We start from the raw sequence: 21,708 nt of genomic DNA on the forward strand, positions 1-21,708 counted from the left end.
CTACCCATAGTTTGGGGGCTCTGAGTGATGATCTGAAAGATTTCACCCAAAAAAGATTACGGACAGCAGTCAGGCTCATGGTACACACTTACCACTGGAACATGAGTTAAGCAAAGCAGTGGGTGGAAATGGATGGACTAGTGGTTGCCTTTCCTCTTCCTCTGTGCTTGTGGAATGCTTATTCTGAAGCCGATAGGGAAGGAGTTACAGCATTGTGACCACGGAGCCCAGCCTATAACTGGGGAAAAGGAAAGGTCCTCCACCTCAGCCAGAGCCGTGACTTTGGCCCTGAGTTGGTAAGGAGACAGTCTAAAGTGTGCTCATGCTTTGTTCCCTGGCAGTTTCCTTTCAGAGCAGAGACAGAATGAGTGTCTGGAACCCTCCCAGACTCCTAGACCTGGCCGGAAAGAGCCTGCTGAGAGATAAGACTTCAACCATCTGTGCTCTGGAGTATCTGCCCACGGAGCTCTTCCCCCCACTGTTCATGGATGCCTTCTATGGGAATCACAGGGAGACCCTGAAGGCCATGGTGCAAGCCTGGCCCTTTGTCCGCCTGCCTCTGGGGGGCCTGATGCAGATGTCTCATGTGGGAACCTTACAAGCCGTGCTGGATGGGCTGGATGTCCTGCTTGCCCAGAAGGTTCACCCCAGGTGAGTCTGATATAAGTAACCTGCTAGGTTCTGGGAAGAAACAGCTCGTGTCATAAGCCTGGATGAACCAGAGGCTTCTGACGATCCCAATGAGGAAGCTCAGGGGCCTTGGCCATAGCAGAGCTCACTTTGGGAAATTCCTTCCAGAAGTGCAGGAGTGTGCAGGGAAGCTTGAAAAAAAGAGATCCCACCCTCCTCCCAGGGATGCTTAAAAGTGCTAGAGGGGGGAGTTCCCGTCGTGGTGCAGTGGTTAACGAATCCGACTAGGAACCATGAGGTTGCGGGTTTGGTCCCTGCCCTTGCTCAGTGGGTTAACGATCCGGCGTTGCCGTGAGCTGTGGTGTAGGTTGCAGACGCGGCTCAGATCCTGCATTGCTGTGGCTCTGGTGTAGGCTGGTGGCTACAGCTCCAATTCGACCCCTAGCCTGGGAACCTCCATATATGCCGCGGGAGCGGCCCAAGAAATAGCAAAAAGACAAAAAAAAAATTAAAAAAAAAGTGCTAGAGGGGGAGAACCAAGAAGAATAGAAGAGGAAAAGGTGCTGGAGAAAGGTGAGGCAGAGAGGAAGAAGAGGGCAAGGTAGCACATGACGTCAGGGGAGTAAAAAAGTGGAAGCACAGGTGCGAAGTCTGAGTGTTTGTTCCCTAGATTCTGAGACTGTGCTTCCTTCTGCATGGATCATAAACCATCCTAACCAACCAACCTGCTGTTTCCCCACAGGAGGTGCAGACTACAGGTGCTGGATCTGAGGAATACTAGCCAGGATTTCTGGAGCATGTGGTCTGGATCCAGGGCCACTATGTACTCAAGGTCAATGATGGCACCAACGGTTGAGGACAGGTCAAGGAGAGAGCAGTCTTTGACTCCCCTGCAGGTATTCATAGAGCTTTGCCTAAATGAAAGGACCCTGGATGGATTCCTCCCTTACCTCATGAGCTGGGCAGAGCAGAGAAAAGGTCTGATCCACCTGTGCTGTAAGAAACTGAATATTGTTTCAATGCCTTTGGGAACTATTGTAAAGGTTCTGAGTATGGTCCAGCTGGACTGTATCCAGGAGGTGCAAGTGAATTGCCCCTGGCATCTGTCTACCCTGGCCACATTTTCTCTTTTCCTGGGTCATATGAGCAATGTGCAGAGACTTCTTTTCTGCCACATACATGCGTCTGTGCGTGAGGAGCAAGAGCAGCATCATGTTGTCCAAATCACCTCTCAGTTCCTCAGGCTGCACCACCTCCAGGATCTCTATATGGAATCTCCCTCCTTCCTTGAAGGCTGCCTGGACCAGATGCTCAGGTGAGAAGCCACCACTGGCCAAGGAACAGTGATCACAACAAGAGAATGTCAAATGCACTGGCTCTTTGCTGCTCAATCCTAAAGTGTGATATCACATCACCACACACATCTTAAGAGAGGGAGAACCGGGGTAGAAACTCTAGAAAGGGACAGAATACTAGGAAGCTGTAGACCCAGGGATTAGGATCTAGTGAGGGTGGGTATGGGATTTCATCTCCAGGAAGAGATGTCTGTGTTCAGATGACTTAGGACAACAGGTAAGGGAAGGAAGCGTTGGAGAGGAAGTTGTGGTCTATGGCCATAGCACCCTGAGTGCACCTGAGCTGGTCTAAAGGGAAGTTCTCTGCTCACCAATTTTGTGACTGCAATGAGTTTATCTCAAAATCATCATCTGCCAAACGTTGTTTTGTGCTGCAGATAGGGTACCTAATACTGGGCAATGCAGGATTCTGGATATCATGGTAACGGAGAGAGAGCAACAAGGATGCAAAAAAGTGGGAGGTGGTTTGCAGGTGATCCATAAATGTAAGTGAGCTCCTGCAAGCTGGCCAGCCCAGTTGATGTTGTAGGCTCTTGCCCAGGCTGGTTCTCTAGGCATGTCACCCATGAGCCTCGCTGGGCTGAGATACAGGTGCCTGGAGCCCAAGCCTTGCCTAAAGGAAGCCTGAGTTGAAAGCATTTTTTAAGTTTTCTCTCAATATTAAAAGTCCATGATGCCCACACTTGATTGAGACAAGGTTGTCAGAGTCTCCCCTGAGAATGTTCCAGACATTCCATTCATCCTCACAGGGAAGGGAAATAAGTTTTAATCTCCTTGACAGATGAGGAAGGAGAGCTTAGAGTGTTCTTTGAATATGACCCAGCCACATAGTGAAGGAGAAAGAACTCTAGCTAAAGTGAGACTGGGCATTCTGGGTATTATCAAATGGTCAGAATAAACTTGACCTTAGGCAAATCCCTTGAGCCCCAAGCTTGAGGTCAACTTCCACCTCTGTTTCCCAGAGCTAATTCTTGTGTTGTTGTTGTTTTTTTTTTTCCCCCCAGGTGCCTGAAAGCCCCCTTGGAGAACCTGGCAATATCTCACTGCCTGCTTACAGAATCAGACTTGACCCACCTGTCCCAGTGCCCCAGCATCAGTCAGCTAAAGGGCCTGGATCTGAGTGGCGTCACCCTGACCGACTTCAGTCCTGACGTCCTGCAAGGTCTGCTGGAGAAAGTGGCATCCACCCTGCAGGAACTGGACCTAGAGCTCTGTGGGATCACGGACTCCCAACTGGAGGCCATCCTGCCTGCCCTGAGCCACTGCTCAGAGCTCACCTCCTTCAGCGTGAGGGGGAACCTCCTCTCCCTGGCCATCGTGCAGAAGGTGCTGGGCTGCACCACAGGACTGCCTGGTTTATGCCAAGAGTTCTACCCTCCCCCTCGGGAGAGTTTCAGCTCTCAGGGTACCCTTCTTCCAGGGAGACTCGCCCAGGTTCGGGCTGAGCTCTATGAGAGTCTGAGAGCCTTAGGACGACCCAGGACCATCTGGATTAGCTACAGCCCCTGTCCTTACTATGGGGATGACACAATCAATCATGCAGAGCGCATTGTGTACAGCTGATAGCCCCATGCCTAGTTGGTTGTCTCCATCCAACACTTTCCTCTAAGCCCTTGGAAAATGAAATCTAGGACTTACCTCCATCTGGAGGGGGAAATAGACCCATGGCTTCAAATATCAGGTCACCGTGAATGAGAAAATGAAACATAGCCCAGATGGAAGTGCAGGATTGCAGGGGACCCTGCTGACTTGGGGAGGTGCTGGGATTTAAAGGGACCTGTGTTCGTGGGGTCAGATATATGAATCTAAGTTTCTAAAGGGAAGTTCCCTCTTGAGACACACATGTTGGAATGATCCCTGGGTGGATGGTTGTAAAGAAACGGTTATAAATAAAGGAACCCTCTGCATAAATTGGCCGGTGTCCTCCATGGTATATTATCCTATGTTCTCAGTTTATCCCTCAGCAATCTCTACTTGAAAAACAAACAAACAAAACCACTGTGTTGTCCGTGATCTGAAACTCTACCTTTTTTGCGAGACCTTTACCCTGCCTGGGACACGTCTTACCTCTTTACACATTTCCGTGGCTGTTCATTGAGTTAGTGCACAGAACATGCGAACATACTCAGGGACCAATGAGCCGTTGGAGTGAAGAGCTCCTGGGCCCTCACGGCTGACTCAGGCCATGACCCTGGATGTGAGCATTCCTCATGCTTCTCTTGTGGGTCCATACTCCTCCTTGCCTGGGCTTGAGTGTTCTTGGAAAGGTTTTGAGTGCAGAAGGCAAGGCCCCCAGTTCTGGAAAGTGTTGTCCACACTGCAGATCAGGCAGAGCCTTTGATCCTCACCAACCCAGGCCCATCATGGATGGGTAGTTGTCCATTGAATTAATCTTGTTTGGACCTGTAAAGACACCAACATTCCCTTTAGAAAAATACTAAAATAGTACAGGAATTTAACATGGTTCTGTGGGGGGTTTTTTCTTTTTTTTAAAGTTTTGTTGAAGAGTTGATTTACAATGTTGTGATAATTTCTGCTGCACAACAAAGTGATCCAGTTATACGTAGACCCACATCCATTCTTTTTCAGATTCTTGAGTATTTCAATACTACATATAAAAGTTATATCCTTTTAGGGGTAGGCCATGCCCATGAGAGATTGACATTATTTCCGTAACACATCCTGTCTCTCTCCATAAGGAAAGATTAGTAAATCACATTTTGACATCGCATAATAAGGACGTTTAACAAAGCACCTGTGGGTGTATGAGATCTCCTTGCCTGTGGTAAGACACCCTGTTAGTCAGCATTTTCCTCTGTAACCATCAGGATAAAGATGTTCACTGGACAAAGTGTGGGTTGGGTGCTACCCCCTGCCCAGTTGAAAATCCCCAGATAACTTAGAGTCTGCCTTTCATGTTGTATCATCATGTCCACCTCCTTGGATTCCATCAACTGAAGATCCTGTAGAACTGTATTTACTATTAAAAATTTTCTCTGTGTAAATGAACTTGAGCATTTCAAACCAGTGCTTCCAGGGTCACCTGCACATCTAGGAATATATTAGAGAAGATTTATGATGGGAACTGACTTGCATGGTTACAGAGGTTGAGAAGTTCCACACTCCATGGTCTGTCAGCTAGAGAACCTGCAAAGCTGGTGGCATAAGTCAGACCAAGGCTTAAAGCTGATGGTTTAGCTCTAAGTCTGCCAAAGACCTGTGAATCAGGGAACCAGTGATGTAATTTTAGAGTGTGAAGTCTCAGAGTTCCCGTCATGGCTCAGTGGTTAACAAATCCGACTAGGAACCATGAGGTTGTGGGTTCGATCCCTGGCCTTGCTCAGTGCATTAAGGATCCAGCGTTACCGTGAGCTGTGGTGTAGGTTGCAGATGCGGCTTGGATCCCGAGTTGCTGTGGCTCTGGCGTAGGCCGGTGGCTACAGCTCCGATTCGACCCCTAGCCTGGGAACCTCCATATGCTGCTCGGCCCTAGAAGAAGGAAAAAAAAAAAAAAAAGACAAAACAAAACAAAAACAGACTGTGAAGTCTCAAGACTCAAGAGCCAAAAGCCTTGGAGTTCCCGTCGTGGCACAGTGATTAACGAATCCGACTAGGAACCATGAGGTTGCGGGTTCGATCCCTGGCCTTGCTCAGTGAGTTAAGGATCCCGTGTTGCTGTGGCTCTGGTGTAGGCTGGCAGCTACAGCTCCGATTAGACTCCTAGCCTGGGAACCTCCATATGCTGCAGGAGCGGCCCAAGGATGGGAAAAAAAGACAAAAAAAAAGAGCCAAAAGCCTTGATGTTGATGTGCAAAAAGAGAAAGAAGGTGAGCAGGTGCCCTCCTTGTTTGATTCAGGCCCCAAAGGATTGGACGATGCCCACCCTCCTTGCTCAGGGCAGATCCCTTCTCTAGGTCTACTGATTTCAGTTGCTAATCCCTTCCAGAAACACCTGCCAAGGGATACACAGAATTAATGTTTTACCATCATTCTGGGCATCCCTTAGAACTGCAGTGTTCACATGCAAAAAAGACCATCACACTGACCCTAAACAAAGGGCACTCACAGGAAGGCTCCCTGCTGAGATTTCAGAGGCTAGTGGTGTTGGCTCAGGGAGGGAGGGGATATATGAGAACGGGGTGGGGTCTTAGGCAAGAGCTCAATGTCCCTATGAAATGAAAATAGTGATAGAGTAAGGATAACTTGATCCCCTTGCTGTACAGTGGGGCGGGGGGGGGGGGGGAGAATAAATATACAAAAAAAAAAAAAAAAAAAAAAAAGAAAGAAAGAAAATAGTGATAGAAACCCAGCTCATGGCTTATTTGTAGAATCCAGTGAAATGATGTACTTGAAGGCTTGGCACTAGACCTGGCATTGGGCAAGACATTATTAATGTGTTGTTTCTTTTCATTTCCCTCCTAGTCGATGCTCCTAGGATTTTTGATCCCTCACACTTACCTTCTATTCCTTAGGGCAGGCAAGAGAGCAGAGCTAGGACCAGAAATGGGACACAGCTTATCATGTGTCCACCAAGGAATCATGATTTACCTAAGCAGCTTTAGCAGCCAGTGCAGGGAGGGCAGAGGAGAGACTGGATTCATCGCTACTGATAGACACTCTGGGCCTCAGGGCTCCTAGGCCACCTGCTGCTAGCTCAGACCAGGGAATATAAAGCAGTTTTGTAAGCAGAACTGTATAGAGTTCAGTAATTTGAAAAAAAAATCTGCTCTTAAATACATGCTATTTGAGTAAATAGCTGATGTGATTTATCTAAATATTAAATAATATATGTTCTTTCATAATTACGAGGGCAATTTTGTTCTTTTGAAGAACGCATGTGAATATTTTTAAATGTTTAACCTGGTTTGTAGTCTCAAAACAAATAAGACTCTAAAACTGACTTTAAATAAACAGTCTGCCTATGTTTTCTGCCAGGAGTTTTATAGTATCTGGCCTTACATTTAATGGTCTTTAATCCATTTTGAGCTTATCTTTGTGTATGGTGTTAGGGAATTTTCCAATATCATTGTTTTACATGTAGCTATCCAGTTTTCCCAGCACCAACTGTGGAAGGGACTGTCTTTCCTCCACTGTGTGTTCTTGCCTGTTTTGTCTTAGATTTAGTTGGCCATAGGTGCCTGAGTTTTATTTCTGGGCTTTCTATCCTGTTCCACCGATCTTCATTTCTGTTTTTGTGTGTCAGTATCATACTGTTTTGATGACAGCAGCTTTGTAATATAAACTGAAGTCAGGGAGCCCAATTCTTCCAGTCCCATTTTTCTTTCTCAACATTGCTTTGGCTATTTAGAATCTTTTTTGTTTCCATACAAATTTAAAAATGCTTTATTTTAGTTCTGTAAAGAATGTCATTGATAATTTGATAGGGATTCCCTTGAATCTGTAGATTGCTTTGGGTAATACAGTCATCTTGAGAATATTGATTCCTCCAACCCAAGAGTGTGGTATATCTTTCCATCTGTTTGTGTCATCTTTGATGTCTGTCATTGTCTTACAGTTTTCAGACTACAGGTCTTTTGTCTCTTTAGGTAGATTTATTCTTAAATATTTTATTCTTTTTGATGTGATGGTAAATGGGTTTGTTTTCCTAATTGCTCTTTCTGATTTTTCATTGTTAGTCTATAGACATACATAAATTGCAGCAATATCTTGTTTTGTCCACCTCCTAGAATAATGACAGTAAAAACAAACACAAACCAGTGGGACCTAATTAAACTCTGAACTTTGGTACAGCAAAGGAAACCATAAACACAACAAAAAACCCACAGAATGGGAGATAATCTTTGCAAATGATGTAACTGAAAAGAGCTTAATCTCCAAAATATACAAACAGCTCATATAACTCAACAACAGAAAAACATAAAACACAGTCAAAAAATGGGCACAAGACCGAAGTGGACATTTTTCCAAAGAGGACATACAGATGGACAGTAAGCACATGAAAAGATGCTCAGTGTCACGAATCATTAGAGAAATACAAATCAAAACTGCAATGAGTTACCACCTCACAGCAGTCAGAATGGCCATCATTAATATGCCTACAAATAACAAATGCTAGAGAGGCTGTGGAGAAAAGGTAACCCTCTTACACTGTTAGTGTGCATATAAATTGGTACAGCCACTAGGGAAAACAGTATGGAGGATTCCTCAGAAAGGTAAGTATAGAACTACCAAGTGACCCAACAATTCCACTCCTGGGCATATACCCAGATAAAACTATAATTCAAAAAAGGTTCATACACCTCTACATTCTTTTCAGCACTATTCACAACAGCCAAGATGTGGAAACAACCTAATAGTCCATCGACAGATGAATGGATTAAGCTGGGGTACATATATACAATGGAATACTACTTAGCCATAAAAATGAAGAATTAATGACATTTGCAGCAACATGGATGCAACTAGAGATCCTCATGCTAAGCGAAGTAGGTCAGAAAGAGAAGGACAAATGCTATATCACATCGTTAATGTGTGGAATCCAATACATGGCACAAATGAACCTATCTACAAAACAGAAAAAGACTCACAGGCATAGAGAACAGACCTGTGGATGCCAAGGGGAAGGGGGGAGAGAGTGGCATGGACTGGGAGTGTGGGATGAGTAGATGCAAACTATTTTCTTTTAGAATGCATAAGCAATGAGACCCCACTATATAGCAAGACAACTATACCCAATCTCTTGGGATAGAATATGATGGAAGATAATACGAGAAAAAGAATGTACATATGTGTATGCCTGGGTCACTTTGCTGTGTAGCAGAAATTGGCACAACATTGTAGATCAACTATCCTTTAATACAGAAGAAAAATAATGTTTTGAAATAAAAAATGTCAAAATGTCAATGAAAAAGAATTTTTCTCTTTTTAAAAAATTTAGAATAATTAAATTTTAGAGCTGGAAGGATTACAATTGTATTTTTGAAAGAAGGCTTTATTTCAGAGTTCCCATTGTGGCTCAGCAGAAACGAATCCAACTAGTATCCATGAGGATGCAGGTCCAATCCCTGGCCTTGCTCAGTGGCTCGGGGATCTGGTGTTGCCGTGAGCTGTGGAGGAGGTCACAGACATGGCTCAGAGCTGGAGTTGCTGTGGCTGTGGTGTAGGCCAGCAGCTGAAGCTCTGATTTGACCCCTATCCTGGGAACTTCCACATGCCTCAGGTGAGGCCCTAAAGATAAAATAAAATAAAATAAAATAAAATAAAATAAAATAAAATAAAATAAAATAAAATAAAATAAATAAAATAAAAGACTTTGTTTCTTAGAGCAGTTTTAGGTTTACAGTAATGTTGAGCAGAAAGTAGAGAGAGTTTCCATCTAAATCTCTTGCCTCCATCACATGCGCAGCCTCTCTGGCGTTCAGCATCCCCTGCTGAATTTTCTCGTCTGTTATAATTCATGAACATACGCAGAGACATCATGATCACCTGAATTCCATAGTTTACAACAAAGGACACTCTCGGTGTTGTCAGCACTATGGGTTTTTGCAAATGTAAAGTGGTAGTATCACACAGAGTTGTGTCATCCTTAAAAACCTTAAGAATCCTCTTTACCTATTTGTCTTTCCCTAACCCCAACCCCTAACAGAAAGCCAATCCTTTCGTTTTTCCCCAGAGCTCTGCTTTTTCCAGAATGTTATATAGTTGAATGGAATCATACAGTAGGTGGCCTTTTCAGGGTCGCTCCTCAGTTAACAATAGGCATTCACATTTCCTCCATGTCCTTTCACATTTTGACAACATTTTTTGTCTGAACATCCCACATCTTATTTATTCCTTCATGTACTGAAGGATAGCTTCATTTCTTCCTTGGCTCTGGTGAGACAAACCTCTGTATTCACCTTCGGTGTATACTCATTGTGGCAGATTCCAGGGAGTGAGAAGGCCGAATCTTATGATAAGGCTGTGCATTCCTTTTTTCCTTGGCCATCTGGCCTGTTAGAGGTTATCTCATAAAGGGCAGGGACAGTGTCTCTATCACCCTGTGGTCCCACAACTTGAACGAGAAGCCTGGAGTGGCAGCAAATGCTTATAAGCGACGGTACGTGGAAGTCTTTAACATCGGATTAGAGCCAAATGTTATTTTTCCCTGAAATGCAATTTGGGGAAACCAACATTAGCTGTCTTTCAATAACATAAATAAGTTGGATATGGAAAAAATAGCACTCGTGGTCAATACATTTGAATATGCATCTTGTACATGACAGTGTAACTGGGCGGGACCCTATGGAACTTTCTGGAACAGATCTCCCCATGTCCTCTGCCTGCCTCTTGTTTGTAGAAACCCATTACCCTCTGCGACCTTCCCTCAGTTCTAAAAAACACATTTAATTAGAAAATATGAGATAATGCAGAAACAAAGACAAGCAAGCAAGATGGATAATAACAGTTTAGCCATTAAACAAATTCAAAGACATTTTTTTTTTAGGGATGCACCCACAGCACATGGAGGTTCCCAGGCCAGGGGTCGAATCGAAGCTATAGCTGCCGGCCTACGCCACAGCCACAGCAACACCAGATCTGAGCCACATCTGCGACCTACACCACAGCTTTCAGAAACACTGGAGCCTTAACACACTGAGCAAGGCCAGGGATCGAACCAGTGTCCTCATGGAAACGAGTCAGTTTTGTTACCCCCGAGCCACAGTGGGAACTCCTCAAGGACCTTTAGTTTCTCTTCAAGAGTTATAGGTAATATTCTATTCTGAGCCACATCCTTTGAGCTCTTTGGCAGATACTGAAACCTCCACGTGGTGGAAAAAATATGCTGACATAGAACCCAGTTGGGTTGGAAGCAGAAGGTTGATGATGTTGAATCCCAAATTTCTCATCACCAACTAATCAGACGAATGTCCACAAGCTGACCACACATCCCACAACACTGCCTCTCACCCTGTTGTTAAAAAGCTTTCCTGGGAGTTCCTGTCGTGGCGCAGTGGTTAACGAATCTGACTAGGAACCATGAGGTTTTGGGTTTGGTCCCTGCCCTTGCTCAGTGGGTTAACGATCCGGCGTTGCCATGAGCTGTGGTGTAGGTTGCAGACGCGGCTCGGATCCCGAGTTGCTGTGGCTCTGGTGTAGCCAGGGGGCTGCAGCTCCGATTCGACCCCTAGCCTGGGAACCTCCATATGTCGCGGGAGCGGCCCAAAGAAATAGCAAAAAAGACAAAAAAAAAAAAAAAAAAAAAAAGCTTTCCTGGAGTTCCCATTGCAGCACAAGGGGATCAGGGGCATCTCTGCAGCTCCAGGAAACAGGTTTGATTGCCAGCCTGGCCCAGTGGGTTAAAGGACCCAGGGTTGCTGCAGCTGTAGCACTGCAACTGTGGCTCAGATCTGATCCCTGGTCCAGAAACTTCCATATGCCAAAGGGTGGCCAAAGAGGAAAAAGTAAAAATAAAAACTGGTCCTGAAAGTCATCACAGAATTTGGTCATTTAGAGTGTTAGCCACCCTTACTCCTTGGTTGGCCTACAGAAAACACTGCACTGTTCTTCATCAACCTGGTGTCCAAAGATTGGCTTTCCTGCCCTTGGTGAGCAGCCCCAAGTTTGGTTTGGTAATAATCACAGCCCCCGAATCCCAGGGCCCCTAACACTTGCCCTCAGACTTGAAGAAATGCAGCCCTATGAAAGCCAGAGGACAAGGCCTCCTGCTCAGCTGCCGTTTCCTCCTCTCCCTTCACTCTGGGCCCCACATCACCTCCTCTGGATATGCCCTGCCCCCTCCCTCTTCCTTCCTTCAGTCCCTATGGCCCCATCCTACCTGGAGAGTGGCCCAGACATTCGCCCCACCCACGGTGTCACAGCAAACCTGTCCCTGGCATTCATGGCCTGGACCCGGGGTGATATGGTCGTCAAATACTTCTCAATGAGGAAGCAACAGTGGCAGCTTCTTGTTTAGAAAAGATATTTTGGGAGTTGCTGTGGTGCTACAGCAGTAAGGAACCCGACTAGTATCCATGAGGATGCGGGTTTGATCCCTGGCTTTGCTCAGTGAGTTGAGGATCAGATGTTGCCCCGAGCTATGGGGTAAGTTGCAGATGAGGCTCAGATCCCACGTTGCTGTGGCTGTGGTGGAGGCCGGCAGCTGTAGCTCCAATTCGACCTCTAGCCTGGGAACTTCCATATGCCACTGATGTAGCCCTAAAAAGACCAAAAAAAAAAAAAAAAAAAAAAAAAAAAAGAAAGGAAAAGATATTAGAGAATCAAAAGTGGAATCAGAGCCTGTTGAATACTGAAGGGAACAAGGACAGTTGCCACAGACACTCAGACTTTTAAAAAGGCAAGACGGAGTTCCCGTCGTGGCGCAGTGGTTAACCAATCCGACTAGGAACCATGAGGTTGCGGGTTCAGCCCCTGCCCTTGCTCAGTGGGTTAACGATCCGGCATTGCCGTGAGCTGTGGTGTAGGCTGCAGACGCGGCTTGGACCCCGAGTTGCTGTGGCTCTGGCATAGGCCAGCGGCTACAGCTCCGATTCGACCCCTAGCCTGGGGACCTCCATATGCCGAGGGAGCAGTCCAAAGAAATAGCAAAAAGACAAAATAAATAAATAAAATTAAATTTAAAAAAATTAAAAAAATAAAAAGGCAAGACATCTCAAGGGAGAAGAGTTGGGGGGAAAAAGCCTTGCTGGGTCTGAGGAAAACTATATTAGTTCAAGGGCTGAGTCAAAATAGCCCCAAGGGGGTTGGTCCCCAGGGCAGCCTATCAGCTGACATCTCTAGGAAGACCTGAAGAGTCAGGGTCCCTCTCTGCAAACCAGGAGGGGTCACCCTCCAGCATCCCTCGGTGCCCTGTGGATCCAGAAGTGCAGCAGGGGAACTCTGTGCCTTAGATTCATCATATTGTCCAGAATAGCTCAGGAGAATGCCTTGATTTCCGCTGATCCCTGTGGAAGGGTGGCCCAGCCCTGAGCCAGGCTCCAGGTTCCAGGAGAGTTGATGAAAGAGAGCACTGCCTGGTCAGCTCATGCAGGGAGAAAGAACCCGATGCTCAGAAACATTCTAACCCCTGAGTAGGGACCTGGGAGCCCATGGTTTGGAATCACACTTAGGATCCTGAGACTGAGAAGGGGCTCAGGGGGGCTGCTCGGACCTGGGCAGGAAAGGAGGGCATGAGAACGGGCGGCCGGGACAGGGCAGCAATGCCAAATGCAGGCTTCTCACCAGACCCTGGGAGTCCCGCTGGGCCCAGAACTGGGCGGGAAGGACGGCACCTGTGTGCACAAGTGCTCCCTCCTCCTTGATGCCCCGCGTGTCCCCTGAGCAAAGTGGCTCTGCGTGGAGGTGGACAGAGGAGGTCCCCTTGCCTCCGGGGGTAGGGGGGGAGTGCAGGGTTTTAGAATTTCTAGAACCTTCCAACACATGGACCCCTGCTGCCTCCTTGGATCTCAGGAAAGCTGGGCTCCCGTAGAGACACCCCCAGCGTGGACTCGGCAGTCTCCCCATTTCCACGGACATTCGCGTGAGGTCTGTCCGTCAGTCCTTCCTCACACTTAGGTTTTCTGACAACCTGGGGTCCTTCTGAGCCCCTCCCCTGAGGGAATGGACCAGTTATTCGCTACGGGGAAGTGGGCAGGTTTCAATTCCAAGCCCAGACCCAGGCCCGGCAGGACAAAAACGGGGAAAGCACAGCGAGCTCTACATCTTCTGTGAAGGTTCTTGACATCGTGGAGGAAATGTGCAGACGCCGTGGCTCTCCGACATTGTGCTGAAGAGACGGAGAGGTTTATGGTCATTGTTGGCACCAACCCCACTTGCTGCAGCTCATTAATAAACTGATGGGGGGCTTGGGTATTGAGTACCATCCAGGTCAACCCAACTTTATACACATACCCTTTATACCCATGGTAGAAATGCGGTGAAAGGAATCTTCCAGAAAGATACCAAGATGCAGAACCGTCTTGAAAGCTCCTAGCCTTCGTGGGCAATTTTAGACATAAATGACTCGCGCCTCACAGTGAAGGGAAGGAAGAAAGGCATGGAGAGTTCTCGGAGGTGAGGGAGGGACCTGCTCTCTTTGTGTCAGGAAACATCAAGAGAATCTCCGTGTGATGCAGCCCAGGGTGGGCGACCTCCCTGAACACGGCCCATCCTCAAACACAGAGCTCCTGAATTTGGTGTGGGGAACGTTGTGGGTATTTGTGGACAGTGCTTCATAGGAAGAGGAAAACAGAATTTTGTGGCTGTACCTAACGGCGTCACTTTGATTAAAATCTGTGTTGAACGTACCGACCTTTGAGGAAACAGTAATTATCAAAATACACTAAGAAAGGAGTTCCCGCCATGGCGCAGTGGAAGCAAATCCAACTGGGAACCATGAGGTTGTGGGTTTGATCCCTGGCCTTGCTCCGTGGGCTAAGGATCTGGGGTTGCCGTGAGCTGTGGTGTAGGTCGCAGGCGCAGCTCAGATCCTGGGTGGCTGTGGCTGTGGTGCAGGCCAGCAGCTATAGTTCCGATTTGACCCCTAGCCTGGGAACCTCCATATGCTGCAGGTGCAGCCCTAAAAAGACCAATACACACACACACACACACACACACACACACACACACACACACACTAAGAAAAGGGCAGTGGGGTGATGCCGAGACACCCAGCCATCTGGAAGCATCCTTGGTGAGAACCTAAAAGAAAATGTTCACTGCTCACAGCTGCCATGATGAGGTCAGGGTTATCTGTGATTGATCCACTTCAAATTCTCCCCTGGCTCCAAGTTCCCCAAGAGCCCGCAGTGGCCCTTTCTATGGCTCTCAGACTTGGGAATGTTGGACTTGCCACGGCTCATGCCTCTCTCCCTGCTCACATTCTCAGATTCCACCTTTTCAGCCAGTTTGCGGATCCCAACTGTCAGGGAGTAAACACCCTCTGTGATGACCCTGTCTTCACTGAGCCACTCCTTTTTTAATTTCTAAATTCTACCCAGAGAAACGTCTTTTAGTCTCCCTCTTCCCCAAGAGGACCAAAAACAAAAAAGATATTTTACATTGACTGGATCATTCACAGGGTCCCATTAGGAAGGGCCAGCTCCACACTGCCCAGCCTCCGTCCTTCCTCTTTATTGCGATTTTGACCCTGCCTCCTTCAGAGAAGCCTGGACTTGAGGATGGAGGACCAACAACATCCCCAGTTGCATTTCCCTTGCTCCCCAAATAGGCTCATGATCTGACGATGTAACACCTAAGTGACAGCTTGATACAGACAGGAGTTTATTTTGTTTCCTTTGGGAAAGACACGACCATCTTCTGGAAGCTGTTTAAATTCTGGGACATTTTGATTGTTTTGATCTATCCAAAGACGTCCCAATAATGACGCTTTCAAGTTTGGTTTCTTTAGGTCCAATGTCAGGAATCAACCCTCTCTTCCTCCTCTCACAGCCATGGCTCTAACTCTCCGTATTAGTAAAACTGAATCCGTGCCCCCCTCCCCCATTTTCTCTCTTTCAAGAATGAACATCTGATTTGATCAAGTCATCTGGACAGAAACAAAGATCCAATCTGGAATAACCTAATCGTTGACCTGGAATCCAATCAGGTAGCACCTTCTGATTGGAGGTTAGTAGCTGGTAAGGGAGATGATGTGATCAGAAAGCTCTATAAAAGCCTCAGGCAGCAAAGGAAAGAGGCAGACACTTCTTCCTCTGGAGTCACTGTCTGGGTTCTCCACCTGGCCTGAGCTCTGAGTATTCACTCCACGACCACATCCCAGCATCCCAGCATCCCAGCATCCCAGCATCCCAGCATCCCAGCGGGTGAGTTACTGACCTCAGCTAAAGACAATCTCAGTCTATCTAGGTCAGCAGGTCTTGAATGGTGGCCTGCAGTTCAGGATGGCAGGGAGATTTTCCATTTTCACTCTTTTCCGATATATAATTGTAAAACTTTGGGTTTGCCTCTAAATGTAGTTAGTTTTTCACCTTAACCTCAAATATTTTGCCATGTGCTTTGTTTTATATCATTTTTAAATATCTTAGGCAACTAGATTTTATTTTTAGGGAAAACCTTCTGTTTGGAGTTTTATTTCTTTTTGGTTTCCTTCTTTCCCTTTTTTTTTTTTTTTTCTTTTTTGGCTGCCCAATGGCGTATGGAGCTCCAGAGCTGGAGTTGTGACCTGCAAGGGTGGATATTTAACCCACTGTGCCAGCCTGGGGATTGAACCCACATACTTGCAGCTGCAGAGACACTGTCAATCCTGTTGCTCCACAGGGGGAACTCCAAGGATTTGACATTGAAAATATTTAGTTTGGGAGTTTCTGTGCTGGTGCACTGGCAATGAACCCAGAAAATAGTCACGAGGACTCTGGTTCAATCCCTGGCCTTGCTCCGTGGGTTAAAGACCTGGCGATGCCATGAGCTGTGGTGTAGATTGAAAACACGATTCTGTTGCTGTGCCTGTGGTACAGGCTGGCAACTACAGCTCTAAATCGACCCCTAGCCTGAGAATTTCCATATGCAATGGGTGCAGCCCTAAAAAAAAAAAAAAAAAAATTAGCTTGTGCAAATGACATTCATTTTAGGGCTACCTCCTTAATCTTTCCCACCCCTGTTAACTGTGGGAGCTTAGAATGGAGCCTGTGTTGTGCTATTTGATGCTCCTGTTCCCACAGTTTTGTGCTCCATGGGATGGTCACAAACTTTTCTCCAAAAAGATTGGGCTCGGCCTTCAGGCTTGTGGGACCCACTCCCCAGTGCAACATAATTAAGTGATGCAGTAATGGGAAATGGATGGATTAGTGGTTGGGTTTTGTCCTCCTCAGTACATGTGAGATGCTTGTTCTGGTGCCCACAGGGGCACAGCTGTGACTTTGTGCCCATGGAGCCCAAAGTGGAATTCAGGTAAACAGGCCCTGCCTGAGCCCTGACTGTGGCTCTGAGTTGGGTCCCCTGAAGTGGGGGGAGACAGATGAAGGGGATTCATGCTTGATCTCCTGAAGATGCCTTGTTGTCTGTAAGCTTCCACAGGATTCCTTTTGGAGAAGAGTCAAGATGAGTGTCTGGAACCCTCTGAGACTGCGGGACCTGGCAGGAATGAACCTGCTGAAGGATGAGGCTTCGGCCATCACTGCTCTGGAGTATCTGCCCACGGAGCTCTTCCCCCCACTGTTCATGGAGGCCTTCTATGGGAGTCACAGGGAGACCCTGAAGGCCATGGTGCAAGCCTGGCCCTTTGTCCGCCTGCCTCTGGGAGGCCTGATGGGAGGCCTGATGCAGATGTCTCACGTGGGAACCTTACAAGCCATGCTGGATGGGCTGGATGTCCTGCTTGCCCAGAAGGTTCGCCCCAGGTGAGTCTGATCCAGGCAGCATGGTAGGATCCTGGGCATTTCTGAAGATAATGCTGGGATCAGGAGAGTGGATGGCCAAGGGATGGAATAGAGGCTTTCTATATATATATACGTGTGTGTGTGTGTGTGTGTGTGTGTGTATGTATATATATATATATATATATTTGGCGACCTCAGAGCACATGGAGTTCCCAGGCCATGGATCAAACTGGAGCCAGAGTTGCAACATAATGCCACAGCTGCTGTAACAAGGGATCCTTAACCCCACTGAGCAGGGCCAGGGATCCAACCTGTGTCCCTGCCACTGTAGAGACACCCTCAGTCCCTTTGCACCACAGTGGGAACTCCTGGAACACAGGCTTTTGATGATGCCAATGAGGAGGCTCAGAGGCACTGGTTATTGCTGAGTCATTTTGGGAAATGCATTCTGCAACTGAAAGAGTACCTAAGATACAGAGCAGCTTGAAAAAGAACATGTCCTAGCCTCCTCCTGGGGATGCTTAGAGGTGGTACAAGTGGAGAACCAGGAATGACAGAAGGGGTAAAGGAGATGGGTGGAGGTGAGGCAGAGAGGGAAGAAGAGGGCAAGCCTGCACCTGATATCAGGAATGTGAATTAAGAGCACAGGTGGGAAGTCTGAGTGTTGTTTGAATTCTGATAATGTGGTTTGCAATTTGTTGTTTCCTCACAGGAGGTGCAATCTGCGGGTCCTAGATTTCAGGAATACTAGCCAGGACTTCTGGAGTATGTGGTCTGGAGAAAAGGCTCATAACTCCTCGAGCTCTCTGATAACACCACTGAATGAAGACCGTTCAAGGACAGAGCATCCTTTGTCTCCCTTGGAGGTGTTCATAGAACTCTACCTCAATGAAAGAATCATGAGTGGTCCTTTCCTCACCTACCTGATGAGTTGGATAGAGGAGAGAAAAGGTTTGGTACACCTGTGCTGTAAGAAACTGAGTATTATTTCAATGCCTATGGAAAATATTATGACGGTCCTGGCTCAGGTGCAGCTGGACTGTATCCAGGAGTTGGAAGTGAATTGCACCTGGCAGCTGTCCACCCTGGCCACGTTTGCTGCTCTCCTGGGCCAGATGAGCAATGTGCAGAAGCTCTATGTCTCCCCCATCCACGTGTCTGCACTTGAGGAACAGGAGCAAGAGCATGTTGTCCAATTTACCTCTCAGTTCCTCAGGCTGCAGCACCTCCGGGATCTCCATCTGGAATCTCCCTCCTTCCTTGAAGGCTGCCTGGACCAGATGCTCAGGTGAGAGTGGTCCCATTGGCCGAGTGACCGAGAACTCAACACCAGAATGTCAAAGGCTCTGTCTCCTGTGCAGCTCTGTCTTGAAGTGTGGTATCACATGACCTCACACATCAAGTTAGAGGGACAAAGCGGGATCAAGGCTCTAGAAAAGGACACCATGCTAGGAAGTAATAGACTAGGGTGTTGGGATCTAGTGAGGAGGCATGTGTGATTTCTTCTCTAGGAGGATGTCTGTGTTCAGATGACTCAGGAAAATAGGTCAGTGGAGGGAGAATTGAGGAGGATCAACTTCATTAGACCCGAGCATTACTAAAGGGATGTTCTGGGCTCACCATTTCAGTGACCACGATGAATTTATCTCAAATTCCTCCTCTGTCAAAGGCTGTTTAGTGCTGTTGATAAGGTAACGAATACATAGTAAATGCAGGATTCTGGAGATGATTGTAACGGAGAGGGAGCAAAAAGGATACTAATAAGTGGTAGAAGGTTTGCAGGTGATCTGCCAGTGTAAGTGAGCCCCTCAGACTGGCAATCCCAATTGATGTTGTAAGATCTTGCCCAGGTTGGTTGTCTAGGGAGAGCCTCCCCTGGCCTGAGATATGAGTGTCTGGGCCAAAGTATTGGCTGAAGGAAGCCTGAGTGGATAGCATTTTATGTTTCCACTCAATGTTAAAATTCAGTGATTTTCACACTTGATTGAAACAACATGCCAAACTCTCCTCTGAGAATGTTCGAGACATTCCATTGTCTTCATTCGTCCTCAATGAAATAAGTTCTACTCTGCTCGACAGATGAGTAAAAGAGCTTTCACTGTTCCGTGAACGTGACCCAGCCACACAGGGAAGGAGAACGAACTCAGGCTAAAATGAGATGGGGCATTCTGGGTATTGATTATTATCAGATGGTCAGAATAACCTTGACCTTAAGCATATCACTTGTTCTCCAACTAGAGGTCAGCTTCCACCCCTGTTTCCCAGAGCTAATTCTTTGTTTTTTCTCCAGGTGCCTAATGAGACCCTTGGAGAACCTGGCAATAACCAACTGCCTGCTTACAGAATCAGACGTGACCCACCTGTCCCAGTGCCCCAGCATCAGTCAGCTAAAGGGCCTGGATCTGAGTGGCATCACCCTGACCAACTTCAGTCCTGACGTCCTGCAAGGTCTGCTGGAGAAAGTGGCATCCACCCTGCAGGAACTGGACCTAGAGCTCTGTGGGATCACGGACTCCCAACTGGAGGCCATCCTGCCTGCCCTGAGCCACTGCTCAGAGCTCACCTCCTTCAGCGTGAGGGGGAACCTCCTCTCCCTGGCCATCGTGCAGAAGGTGCTGGGCTGCACCACAGGACTGCCCGGTTTATGCCAAGAGTTCTACCCTCCCCCTCGGGAGAGTTTCAGCTCTCAGGGTACCCTTCTTCCAGGGAGACTCGCCCAGGTTCGGGCTGAGCTCTATGAGAGTCTGAGAGCCTTAGGACGACCCAGGACCATCTGGATTAGCTACAGCCCCTGTCCTCACTGTGGGGATGACACAGTCAATCATGCAGAGCGCATTGTGTACAGCTGATAGCCCCATGCCTAGTTGGTTGTTTCCATCCAACACTTTCCTCTAGGCCCTTGGAAAATGAAATCTAGGACTTAGTTCCATCAGGAGGGGGAAATAGACCCATGGCTTCAAATATCAGGTCACCGTGAATGAGAAAATGAAACATAGCCCAGATGGAAGTGCAGGATTGCAGGGGACCCTGCTGACTTGGGGAGGTGCTGGGATTTAAAGGGACCTGTGTTCGTGGGGTCAGATATATGAATCTAAATTTCTAAAGGGAAGTTCCCTCTTGAGACACACATGTTGGAATGATCCCTGGGTGGATGGTTGTAAAGAAACGGTTATAAATAAAGGAACCCTCTGCATAAATTGGCCGGTGTCCTCCATGGTATATTATCCTGTGTTCTCAGTTTATCCCTCAGCAATCTCTACTTGAAAAACAAACAAACAAAACCACTGTGTTGTCCGTGATCTGAAACTCTACCTTTTTTGCGAGACCTTTACCCTGCCTGGGACACGTCTTACCTCTTTACACATTTCCGTGGCTGTTCATTGAGTTAGTGCACAGAACATGCGAACATACTCAGGGACCAATGAGCCGTTGGAGTGAAGAGCTCCTGGGCCCTCACGGCTGACTCAGGCCATGACCCTGGATGTGAGCATTCCTCATGCTTCTCTTGTGGGTCCATTCTCCTCCTTGCCTGGGCTTGAGTGTTCTTGGAAAGGTTTTGAGTGCAGAAGGCAAGGCCCCCAGTTCTGGAAAGTGTTGTCCACACTGCAGATCAGGCAGAGCCTTTGATCCTCACCAACCCAGGCCCATCATGGATGGGTAGTTGTCCTTTGAATTAAATTTATTGTGGCCTGTAAAGACAATCACGTAGCTTTGAGCAAAATACTGAAATAGTACAGGCATTTAACATGGTTTTAGTATTCCTATACCACATTTTAAAAATTATATCCTTTTAGGGGTAGGCTATGTCCATGAGAGATTGACATTATTTCCATAACACGCCCTGTCTCTCTCCATAAGGAAAGATTAGTAAATCACATTTTGACATCACATAATAAGGATGTATAACAAAACACCTGTGGGTGTATGCGACCTCCTTGACTGTGGTAAGACACCCTGTTAGTCAGAGTTTTCCTCTGTAACCGTCAGGATAAAGATGTTCACTGGACAAAGTGTGGGCTGGGTGCTTCCCCCTGCCCAGTTGAAAATCCCCAAATAACTTAGAGTCCACCTTCCATATGGTATCCTCACTTCTTCCACCTCCTTGGATTCCATCAGCTGAAGTTCCTGTAGAATCGTATTTACTATTAAAAAATTTCTCTGTGTAAATGAACTTGAGCATTTCAAACCAGTGCTTCCAGGGTCACCTGCATATCTAAGTATATATTAGAGATTTATAATGGGAACTGACTTGCGTGATTACGGAGGCTGAGAATTGCCACACTCTGCTATATCTCAGCTAGAGGTTCTGCAAAGCCAGTGGCATAGCTCAGACCAAGGCATAAGGCCAAAGACCTGAGAATCAGGAGACCAGTGGTGTAAGTTTCAGAGTGTGAAGTCTCAAGACTCAAGAGCCAAGAGCCTTGATGTCCATGGGCAAAAACAGAAGG

The 21,708-nt window shown here is 47.1% G+C and overlaps 1 protein-coding gene and 1 pseudogene across 1 annotated transcript; both read left to right on the forward strand.

The window, feature by feature from the left end:
- Positions 1 to 364: 364 nt before the first annotated feature.
- Positions 365 to 3,548, forward strand: LOC100517101 (PRAME family member 27 pseudogene; annotated as a pseudogene).
- Positions 3,549 to 16,982: 13,434 nt separating this feature from the next.
- Positions 16,983 to 20,109, forward strand: LOC100625127 (melanoma antigen preferentially expressed in tumors-like). The gene is made up of 3 exons (XM_003356152.1): positions 16,983 to 17,281; positions 17,973 to 18,548; positions 19,551 to 20,109. Exons 1-3 carry the CDS (start codon positions 16,983 to 16,985, stop codon positions 20,107 to 20,109), a joined length of 1,434 nt encoding a protein of 477 aa, XP_003356200.1.
- The last annotated feature ends 1,599 nt before the right edge of the window (positions 20,110 to 21,708 follow it).

Source organism: Sus scrofa, chromosome 6, assembly GCF_054392235.1.
Source record: "Sus scrofa isolate SSC_HxYL_T2T_F1_AM1 chromosome 6, Sscrofa_HxYL_maternal_Yorkshire_Landrace_v2.0, whole genome shotgun sequence".
In the NCBI taxonomy this organism is placed as follows: Eukaryota; Metazoa; Chordata; class Mammalia; order Artiodactyla; family Suidae; genus Sus; species Sus scrofa.

Coding starts and splice junctions, on each gene's coding strand:
- LOC100625127 (XM_003356152.1), top strand. CDS start 16,983: ATGAGTGTCTGGAACCCTCTGAGACTGCGGGACCTGGCAGGAATGAAC. Junction 17,282..17,972: donor GCCCAGAAGGTTCGCCCCAG/GTGAGTCTGATC, acceptor GTTTCCTCACAG/GAGGTGCAATCTGCGGGTCC. Junction 18,549..19,550: donor TGCCTGGACCAGATGCTCAG/GTGAGAGTGGTC, acceptor TTTTTTCTCCAG/GTGCCTAATGAGACCCTTGG.